The sequence below is a fragment of the Benincasa hispida genome, chromosome 9, assembly GCF_027475165.1.
Source record: "Benincasa hispida cultivar pf3 chromosome 9, pf3_genome.v1.1, whole genome shotgun sequence".
NCBI classification, from domain to species: Eukaryota; Viridiplantae; Streptophyta; class Magnoliopsida; order Cucurbitales; family Cucurbitaceae; genus Benincasa; species Benincasa hispida.
In genome coordinates, this window is record NC_143486.1 from 73,998,036 (window position 1) to 74,009,401 (window position 11,366).

Here is an 11,366-nt window from a genome sequence, read left to right on the forward strand (position 1 = left end):
TGTAGTAACCGCATTCGCTTAATATCGCAACTTCTACACGATGACCGCAATCGCTTGACGAGCGCAACTCATATGCGATGGACGCATGCAACTGATTACCACAACACCCATGCGTTGATCGCATGCGTTCGCCTTTGCGATGGAGAGTTTTCTCCGCATGCGATCGTCTATGCGGTAGTCTAGTTTTCGCATTTGCATCCACTTCTTGCGTTAGCTACAAAAATAGACAATTGAACGCATAATAACGCATAATAATGGGTTAGCTGAGATTCTTAATGCTGAACACCGTAAGCTCAATTTCTTATGAATTCCTAACATAATTGCCACATATTCTGCTTAACAGTCCTCATAATTCTAAATAAAAAGCCTAAGATGACATGCATTTCCGTCTGTCATCAGTTTCGGAGAAGACGTGGAGGGAATCGTGAAGAATTTAGGAATCTACAAAGGTAAGGTTTAGCTCTTCCCTATTTTCTTCTCTTAAATGCATGCTAATCTTGATTGTTTATCCATGATTGTACCACTTTTCGATATCGTTTAACTCCCAAAAAGGACTACGAAACAAAAGAAAATTTTAGAAACCAAACTACTCTTATCACTAAAAAACATAGCAACAGTGGTGAGTACGGGGTCGAACCACAGGGAGGCACAAATTAATTATCTTTTAAGTTAAATTTGACTGTGGAAAAATAGTAAAAAGTGGTTTTGGGTTTTGATTAATTTGAAAACATGCAGAAAAATAAATTGTAAGGGATAATGTAAACAAGAATTGATTCATCTAGTTCTCATATCAAGTTAGAAATTTAATGTAATTTCGATCATCGTTTTCTACCAGTTAACTATGCATTCGAATTACGCATGCATAACTACTCGCTCGATTCGATTTAATCAGCCTAAAGGTGGACAACTAGCATCAATCTAATCGAGAAAGCGTCCTAATTATCAATTAAGGTCAAGAAGGTCATACCCTAATTAATCTACATGCCTCTAAATTCTATTGAGTTCGATGGCGGCCATATAGAACTAAAAACACATGCATTACAATTTAGGATTCAATTATGTCGATTAGCTATTAGGACAACCAAGTTCAATTAACCAAATTATTCTTTGAACCTAGTAATTAGAAGTTCTAGGCATAGCCATCAAATGCCTAATTACCATTGCTAATTAGGACCTAGAAAGATTAAGAGTCGATTAGCATGCACGATAAAACGTGAAAGTCAACATCAATAATCATGTTTGGGAATTTAAACAGATTCAAAGAAAAACATAATTCAAAATTGCAGCATCAATTAAAAATAGAAAACTCATGAAATTAACATCAAATTCTTGATCCAAGAAACTAGACGAAAATTAACTCATAAATTCATAGACAAATTCAAGAGTTTAAGCCAATATATGTTTACGATCTAAATTAAAACTAAAATCTAAGCTAATGATACCGAAAACAACAAGGGAAAAAAAGATAGTAAAACCTCTCATCGGCATGCATAGCCTCCAAGTTTACAACCCTTTAGCCGCCATGAATTTTTAGCATAAAATAACCTAAAGCTGAAGGGGTATATTTATAGGAAACGACCACAGCGTTGCAACGCTCGACAAATCAAGCCACGAGCGTCAGACAAGCATTGGAACGGTGACGTTGGGCAAACTTCATAGCGTCGCAACGCTGTCCTGCATATCAACATTCTATCTTCAAGCGTCAGGCAAATGTTGGACTTAGGCAAATTAAGAGCGTTGTGATGCTGAGGTAGGGACATTATGGTATTTTTAACTCTCTTGAAGCTTGGATGCTCAAATCAACTCCAATTTGCTTCAAATTAACCATAATTCTCATCATATGATTGATTCTACCTCTTGATTGCTTGGTACCTACAAAATAACACAATAAACATATACAATTCCTTAACAAACCCGAATTAAGCTATGAATAATAGCTCTTTTGGAGAGCTATTGATCCATTTGTTATTATTCTTATGCCGTATTTTGTTTATGTAAAGTTGAAAATAAAATTGCAAGGTGATCACACGCTTTCGCTTGGGATTCGATCCCTTCACTGTGATCATCACCTAAAATCCTATATAAATTTAGCCAATTTCGAGTCAACTAATAACAATGATAACATGTCATATTAAACTTGACAATGACAGTTTATCATTGTCAGTAATCGTTCACTGGTGACAATTATTTGTTGTCATTTAAAGTTCAATTATGACATTTTTTGAAAACTGTCATTGAACATCATACCTTCACAAGGGATACCATAATCGAAAATAATTGTCATGAATTTTAAATATGACAATTTTTAAATGTCATGGTATCACAATTTTCTTGTAATGTTTTGAAATCAAAACATTGATTATGGCTACAAGTGGACCCGTACATCCATAAATGTGAAGCTCAACTCAAACTAAAACTATCGAAGACATTGAATATGATATTATTTGGGAGTTTCAAGTCAAAAGCGGTTAATCAAACTACAAACTAAAAGAACAACTATATAAAAAAAACAATAATAAAATGGAATGAATTAAGTACCTCAAATGAGATGTCATAGTTCTTAGATGCCTTTTTTCGAAAAGATATGGCAATAGAGTTGTATCCGATAACAAAAGATACACATCATATAATTCCTTAGAGCTTTCACACATAGTATAAACATATCAACTCAGAATCCTAAATCAAAATTGAAAGAACGTTTAGATAAGTTTTACCTCAAAATAACCTTAATACTTAATTTGAAGACTATGAATCAGGTTCCAATTAGAAAATGAGAATTTTCAAGAATCATAAATGAATGAAATGTTAATTAATATGCAATATTCCATCAATTCTTCCCTAAGTCGAAATAAATGTTGTTCCTAAGCACTACAAAAAATGAAAGAAGCACATATGGGATATTATCAAAATAACAAGATTAAACAGATTCCTATGAGAATTATGCAACAAAGCGTTTCAAAGAGAGATTTGTAGATTTCTAAATGATAACATTAGACAAAAAACTCAGCTTCAAACTCAAATCATGGAGTTGATTTCCAAGCTTTCTAGTTAAACTGAGAGTAGCCCATAAGAACACTAGATAAACTAAAGGTGGTGGGTTCAATCTCATTCTTTAACATCTCTAAAAACAAAGTAATTGCCATCAAAGGATAGTTAACTTGCAAATAACTAGTAAGCAAAGAATTTCAAGTGACTACATTTGTAAGATTACTAAAACGACAGTCTATATGGGCCATCATACCTATTCTCAATTTAGATGGGTAATATAGAAAATATCCCTTCATGGGACAACTTAACATAGGACCCCAGCATACTTCTACCATAAACCTCAATATTATTACGTTTGTCACGACATGATAAACAAATATGCAAATACATATAAAATAAGTTCATAGTTTATAAAAGAGTAAGTTCCTAATCTTTTAGGCGCCCAAACAAAAAAATAAAATCTTTTATTGACAATTATGAACTAGAAGAGCATTGCACGTTCAAATTAAAATGGAAAACTATTGCCGCAAATAAAATCAATTTCTCACAAGCAAATTGAAATATCAACTAAGACTTATATATATATATATATAAGAAATATCAACTAAGATTTCATTTTATAGTTTGCTCCGATTTTCCAGCCTTCTCCTTAAACTGCTCCTGTATGTGGCTTATAAGAAGCCCATTTGCACCAATAACTTTTTTTCTGTCTGCTTCCAAGAAACTAAATTGAGTATACCATTTTATATGTTGCAGAGTAGCTAATAAGATTACTAAAACAACAGTTTCATCAATGGAAAGAATAGATTTAGAAATCCTAATAGTAACCTTGACCTTCCTTTCTGATGCATCAACTTCATCCCTCAAATTCATCGAACCATTGATTTCTACACGAGTGAGAATCATAAATAAACAAAAAATCAATCCCCTAGCAGTCTCGAAAAAGCCAAAAATCGCATCAATTGATAGGTAATTTTATCGTAGGGTTTGTCGGTCTAAATAATTTCGCTCTCTTGATTACTAAAAATATAAAAAGAGTACCGAATTGGAGATGAAACAAATCAAGGAGAAGAGAAATGGTTGTTTGCTCATTGGCAAATAGGTCTAAAAGGGAAGGAAACACGCGACTCGTGCAAGTCATGTAGAGAGAAGTAGAAAGTGAACCTGATTTTTGTGTGGGTTGCTGCAGCTGCTCTCGAATGCTTGAAGTTCGTTGATCTGTAGATGCTGTCGAAGAGGTCAGACGAGAGCGACGACGATCTTGAATAGAGCGTGGAGACATTGAGGAGGAGGAGGAGGTAGGTTTTTTGTGTGGTTTCGGGGGTTTGGGGCGCCTCCCCCAATTTTTCATCTCTTTAATATATGAAGCCTTAAAAAAATTAAACCACAAATTATTTGACATTTATAAAGCGTCAAGTAAAAACGAAATGAAAAAAATTTGGAAATTTCCACCAACCTCCGATTTTTTTAATTATTCTTGATGTTTTTCATCAAATTTACATGTTACTTGATGCTTTTTTTTTTTATTATTATAAAAATGTCAAATACTCAAACGTTTCAAGCGTCAAGTAAAACAGTTTTTGGAGTAGTGAGATGGAAAGATTGCAGTTGAGAGAGAGTCTCACGTTTAAAAGAAGCATAAGCATATTAATAGACAATCACGTTTAGAAGAAGCATGAGCATATTAGCACGTTTAGGTGAAAAGATTGCAGTTGAAAGGGAGTCTCACACTTACTTAGGCTCCTATTCTTCAAGTTAAGCTAGTTGTGCGTCATTGTGTTTGCCGCTTTTTTATATATAAGTACAACGTTATAATTACCTGACTTCATATTAGTAAAAGTATCTTTCCTGAGCATACTATCCCTCAAACATAAGTGGTATACCGTCGAACTGGATTACCAAACTTTGTGTTTTGGCTCTTTAAATTTATTTCTTAGCTTTACTATTTGTCTTTAAAATTGCTAGAACATTATGAGTAACATTGTAATACCGTGTGTTAGATAATCTTAATTTTATAAATGAAATCAAGTGAAAATATAAGTTACAAACAAATGTTCTCAATTGATTCACTCCATAAAAGAAGTTATAAATTGATACAATATTAGTTTAAATTTTTAATTGATACATAGGTTTTAAATTCAAATATTTTTAATATTAAATTAGATTCACTAATACAACTGTCTTTCCAAACAAGATGTTATTCAACAAATTGTAAAGAAAAAATTGAAGTTTGTTGTGGGATATTGTTAAATGGTGATGGAATGGGTCCAATTTCAATAGAAAATATCTATGGGAGAGCTAATGCGTTGAAGGAAGATTGACAAATAAATCCACAAACCATAATGCCTTCTCCTTTTTTTTTTTTCAAGGAAAAATAAAACAAATAACTATAGTGCTTTATTCACTTTCTTTCTTCCCCAAAATAATCATAATATGGGTGTGGTTGAAATTAAGACCTTTCACATTTATTGATCTATTAAATGGCTATTCAAATAAAAATTTATCATGTACCATTTGTGATTTCTTTTGCCATTGAAGGATCCATCTCCATCATTTCTGTGACAATACTATACTTTTAAGACCAGTTCAGACTGCATTTAAGAATACTTTTGAAGCATGTTTTTAAACTTATGATCATTCTTAATATTCTAAATTAAAGTAATTCACTGTTTTTTTTAGACATTGTACTAAATGAATTAAAACTAAGAACTAAGGCTACGTTTATCAATCCGTAATTAAAATTGGTATAATTGCAATGAGACTCCATTCATAGATCAATCGTAATGGGTCTCAATCGCAAACATAATTGGATTGTTTTTTTTATCACGTTTATTTAGGCATTTTGCAAATGTAATCTGATTATTAGTGAGGGTGATTATTTTGCATTGTCTTCTTATCGTTACCAGGTAAACAACAATAAACATAATCAAATAGGACCTACTTTTTAGATTACTATTGATTGATTACTTTCGCCTGGGATAAAAGTGGCCTAATTTGAAAAAGGGAACTTAATCAAACAACAAAAAACTAAGACCTTATTGGTAACCATTTGGGTTTTTTGTTATATACTTTTTAAGAGTGGTTTAAAAAACTAAGCCAAATTTGAAAAACCAAAAAAATTAGATCCAGTTTGGTAACCATCTGGTTTTTGTTTTTGTTCTTAAAAATTAAGCCTATTTCATGTACATTTTTTACAACGATTTGCATATTTCTTAAGTACAATAGTTGAATTCTTAGTCAAATTCCAAAAACAATAACTTTTTTTCTTTAGTTCTCAAAATTTGACTTGATTTTTTAACCAATAGTGAAAGAAGAAATTTGGAGGCGGAAATAGTGTCTATAAACTTAATTTTCAAAAACAAAATAGTTAACAAACGAGATCTTAGTTTTCAATTTTTTATTTTTATTTTTAAAATTGGACTAAGAATTCAATTATTGTAATTAATAAAGATGCATGTCATCATTATTATAAATGAGAGGAAATAAGTTCACTATTCAAAAATAAAAAATAAAAAATTGAAATGATTACCAAATAGATTCTAAATCATCACAAGAATAAAAATACTCATTATAATTATAGTGTCTAAAACAAAATAATAATAATCTTGAGTGATATAATCAAATCTATATTAAATTTGATAAACGTATTGCTTCTACATCCGTGCCAGTCTTACGCTCACCTACCTCCCAATAGAATTATTACTCGGTTACAATCTGAGAATCGCTATCTTTTGTATTAACTTATATTAAATATTCTCCTAGACTAAAAAACTAAGAACTTTTACTCTCGATCATCATGAATTAAACTAATAACTAGATGTTTAATGTTGTCTTCAAACAGAGTTACATCGATCTAAGGTGGTCTTCAATTCAAACATATAAAAATGTTGGTCCTTCGGATGACATGTCAAACTTAGTCCACTGAAAAAGAAACCATGAACACGGCCTCTTTTCAAACTTGGGATTCATACTCCAAAATATTGTCCATCTTCCTCCTTCCCTCATCACTCTATTTATAACCAACAAATTTAACGAAGTCTCTAACTAATTACAAATATACATTTAATATCTCTCTAACATCCAATCCGTATCACACATTCACCAATGCTCCATCCTACTATTAAAAATCATGAAATTCAACTACGTTTGGATCAAGATCCTCTAGCCCCTATGGTCTTTCTTGGTGTTTTCCCAATCCTATGATCAATCAAAACATATCTTAACTAATTAAGGGATATATCCTCAACTGAGAATTCAGATGAAAAGAATGTCTCATATGCACACGGAGTAATCAATCATATGGGATAAATATGATACTATAAAAAACAATGACATAATGGCTGCCTCTAAGATTTCTTAAAACACAAGCTGAATTCTAATATTTTATATACTTTCACATCAAACAAAATTGATTGCTCATGCCCAGTATAGAGAATAGGGCAATGAATTCATTCGAGATAATTATTCTTAGATAAATAGAAGACATTGAAAGGTTGGTATTAATTTCTTGTACCCCTACTTCTTCTTGATGTGACTTGAACCCATCCATCTTCAGCTTCAGCTGCAGCCTCTGGATTGGGCTGATTGACGGGCCTGGATTGCGCTGGTTGTACGGCATCCACCATCAGATCATCACTCATGACATCTCTTCCATTTTCAACTTCTTCTTCTTCTTCATCATCATCATCACTTTCAGCCTTAAAATTTATCAATGTCAAGATTATAAGATATTATTATACATAACAATCAAATGTTTGTGTTTGCAGTATGAACGACATTTTCTGAAAGATGAAATTTATGACCAATAATAAGCTTATGCAGAAAACTGCAAAAGTGGCTATTTTTCCTCCTTTCAGCAAGTTTTTTCGTCTAGTTATAGCAAATGTAGATCAAGGAATAACAAACCAGTACTCTAAAAATCAGTAGTATCAGATACCAAGTACCTTTTCAGCATGTACTTTCCTTTTAAATTGAACCTAGGAAAGAACATTGTTTAGGACAAAAATTCACTTTACCTGATTAACGTGAGCAACTTGAGGAAGAGGAGTTTGCCTTAACCTCTCAATAGAGCTAAAGTTACGATCCAAACATTCCTCATGCATGACAATCAATCTTTCAGCTACCTGCATTATTAGAGAAGAAACATGAGCAACAAAAATCCATTAATAAGAGTAATTACTCAATTCTTGAAAGAGGCTACAAGATAGTAACACAATTCACTTTTTCAGAGGGGATTTTAAATCCAAAAGATAATACCATCATTGATCTCACTCAACGTTTACCCCCATCCTCGTTTTCTCCATCTGTTCTATTCGATATTATCTTATTCTTCTACTCCAACCAAGCATTCTAATAATGTGAATGGACAAATCTATTAGAAATTATGAACTTTTAAACATGCTTTTCCAGTTACCTACCCTCAAGAAAATTGCAAAAGGCTACAAAGAAGATTAATACACTTTTAACATAGATGCAAAAAGTTATTAGATTTGAAAATTAAAGAACTACATAAGGTTTCGTTCAATTAGGAAGGTATTTACACAATCACCACAATCTTCCAAGCAATATCTTCTAAAGTCACAGCCATAACCAAACCATAAATACCTAAAACTTCGACAGTATCTCAAATTATTCCAACCAAAAGCATTATACAATGAAACTTAAGAGTTGGAAGCAATGATAGGTCTCCATTTTCAACTAGTCACATCGAGAATTATCCAGAGTCAATTTGGGTAGAAAAAACCCTTTCTTAGCCGTAGTTAGTTATAAAAATTCACACAAATATTGTATTATCTTAGTCTTATGTAACCGCATGTTATTCTATCATGTAGAACTAAAGAGATAGAGAGGGGGGAAAACACTGTTATTTGAAAAATGGCATTCCTTGAAGACTAACAAGGATTGAGAGCAGTATAAAATATACCTCTTCGATGCTACCGTCATCAACTTGAGTATTCAACGAAAGCATAGCTTCATCAAGAATCATTTCCAAATCATCGATATATAGTGGTTCTGCAAGATAAAATTTTACAATTCTGTTTAATCAATATAAACAAATTCTATAAATGTCATGCTTACAAAGTAGCAAGTTCCACTACAGATCAATTATCATTTAGAAAGTTCAAAATAATTCAGAGTATCTGAAATTCTTCAAGAGAATTCAAGCATTAATTGACCAACATGAATATCAAGGAAAAAAGACAACTAGAACCTTTACTTTTTTAAAGCTTGAGGTGCAGTAAAGCTCAATAGCAACCATAGCCCTTTGAGGCTTAAGCGTGAGGAGCCAAAAAAGAACTTATGAGGCGCACAATGGAAAAATAAATTTTTTTCCCCCTAAATATGAAGGAAAATAGTATTGCAAATAATAAGATGATGAAAAGTTTAAATAAGAGCTGTTATTTCAGAAAAAACGTATGCTTTTTAAGAGTATTCATCAGTTACTTTCTTAAAAGTTAGAAATTCTTTTCAAAAAAACAGTAGAAACTTAGGCTTGAAGAGCAGCATCTCAGGCACCTTCATTAAGGGGGAGCTATGTTTCTTTGAAGCGAGGCGTAGGAGCCATGCTTCGGCATACACTTCAGTGAACCTTTTTAACCCTTATCCAGCCATTTAACTAATTCCCCTTTCAATGTTTACACAAACTGCTTCTTCAAAAAGTTTACAAGAAAGAAATATTTAACTGCTAGCAAAATAAACACTAAAGAACCAACCTGAGAAACTGATCAATCTATAGAAAGAGGAACAATGCACGAAGATAAGTACCAAGATTATCCAAGTAGAAGAGGGTAAAATTACCTCTGTTCTGAGTAAACCATTTGAAAATGTCGGAACATAATAGTTCAACTTTACGACGAGAGTCACGACCACCCCACTCATTCTCCACGGCCAACTGGAGAGCGGACCAACGAGATAAAACCAACCCGATACCTTCCTGGAACAACGGGATGGCATCAGCTAGGAGAGGGCGCCCACCTTCCATCTCTATGGTTGTATCTTTCAGCCTCCAAGCGTAAAACCCTAAAATCCCAATTATAAAACCCACAAATATTAAAAATAGCAGATCATTCCATCAAAATAAAAGCATGCATTCTGCATACTCAAAGCTTAACATCAACTTGGGATTTGAGAGTGATCCGGTAGTAAATCACTTACTTCGATAATAAGCTCAAATATGTTCAAGCAAGCTTATCTCCTATTTGTTCATTAAGATCTTGAATCAAGTCCGTGGGCATAAACCAAATTTTAAAAAATTAACAATTAAGACCAAATTTCAAACACCAAATAATCAAATATGTCTAATAAATTTGTTTTTTTATCCAAAGTGCGTTGATCCAAAAATCACCTCAAATCCTCCAAACCAACGTGTTCCAAATTTCACCAAAATCCAACTTCCAACCTAGTGGACAGCAACTTTGACAACCTCCAAAAATTTGATCCAGAGTCGAAACAATATAAGTAAACAAATTTTAGTCCAACAACTTTATGGGTGATCAACCCTAAGCCAATAACTCCACAAACCCATAAAACTCACATTAATCAACCAATAAATACCTTAAAAATGTTGGACAGTTCGTTTCCAACTTCCAATTTTCTCCGAACTTAAGGCTCAAACATATTGGGTACACATAATCTTAGACAAACACTTAATGGGTCATAAAAAAACCATTACAAAAGCAACCCAAAACTCAAAATTAGAGACTTACCCAACACCCAACTTGAAATAGGCGGCGACTGAGGGCGGAGGCAAGACCAGCAGTGATGGCGACAAGCGACGGCGCACGGCGAGCGACACCTGTAGGAGGTGACGGTGCAGATTCGTGGCTCAGACTGGCGGCGCACGCGGCGGTGTGTTGGCGAGGGAGGCTGAAGAACTGCGACAACGAGGTTGACAGGCGGTGATGGAGTAGATGTCGATGAGCAGCGCTGGATGGGTTGGTGGCCGGAACTCTTTGCAAAAGTTGTGGAGGTTGAAATTTGTGGGCGAGGGAGAGAGATGCGTGAAAAGGGAAAAGAGGAAAGAAGGGTTTTTTTTTTTTCCTTCCCTTCTTGGGCTGCGTGTAATTGGGCCAAGCCAAAACCCACGTATTAGTCATAGTTATGGTAAATTGAATATTAATCTCTCCCAATTTAAAATCAAACTTTCTCAATTTTTCACTCAAGAAAATCAACTTTCTCTTATCAACTTAGTTTAAATTCATTATCTTCTCAAAAATAAAACCACAAACTTTAAAATTTCAAATCCACAATAACTTATCCAATTTTTCTTAAATTGAATTCGAATTTTCCAATCTTCACAAATATCTCCTAAATTAATTATCTTACCATTTAAATTTTAAATTTCTGAATTATCAAGTAAATTCAATTAATTTTAAATC

General features: G+C 33.1%; 1 protein-coding gene across 3 annotated transcripts; it reads right to left on the reverse strand.

Moving 5' to 3' along the window:
• Window positions 1-7,276: 7,276 nt before the first annotated feature.
• Window positions 7,277-11,002, reverse strand: LOC120085050 (Pre-rRNA-processing protein TSR2, conserved region). 3 transcript variants are annotated; one of them, XM_090318204.1, is made up of 7 exons: window positions 10,695-10,988; window positions 10,334-10,411; window positions 10,144-10,201; window positions 9,787-10,008; window positions 8,912-9,000; window positions 8,004-8,111; window positions 7,277-7,685 (listed from the first exon to the last, which is right to left on the reverse strand). In XM_090318204.1, the coding sequence occupies exons 4-7, from the start codon at window positions 9,968-9,970 to the stop codon at window positions 7,488-7,490; spliced, it is 579 nt and encodes a 192-aa protein (XP_090174330.1). In that variant the 5' UTR covers window positions 9,971-10,008; window positions 10,144-10,201; window positions 10,334-10,411; window positions 10,695-10,988; the 3' UTR covers window positions 7,277-7,487. The 3 variants fall into 3 exon arrangements, with proteins under 3 accessions (XP_090174330.1, XP_090174331.1, XP_038896815.1); XM_090318205.1 differs by having other exon boundaries at window positions 10,543-10,942; XM_039040887.2 differs by lacking the exons at window positions 10,144-10,201; window positions 10,334-10,411 and having other exon boundaries at window positions 10,695-11,002.
• Between the last annotated feature and the right edge of the window lie 364 nt (window positions 11,003-11,366).

Coding starts and splice junctions, on each gene's coding strand:
- LOC120085050 (XM_039040887.2), bottom strand. CDS start 9,970: ATGGAAGGTGGGCGCCCTCTCCTAGCTGATGCCATCCCGTTGTTCCAG. Junction 9,001..9,786: donor ATGGTTTACTCAGAACAGAG/GTAATTTTACCC, acceptor TTTATCTTGCAG/AACCACTATATATCGATGAT. Junction 8,112..8,911: donor ATGACGGTAGCATCGAAGAG/GTATATTTTATA, acceptor CTAATAATGCAG/GTAGCTGAAAGATTGATTGT.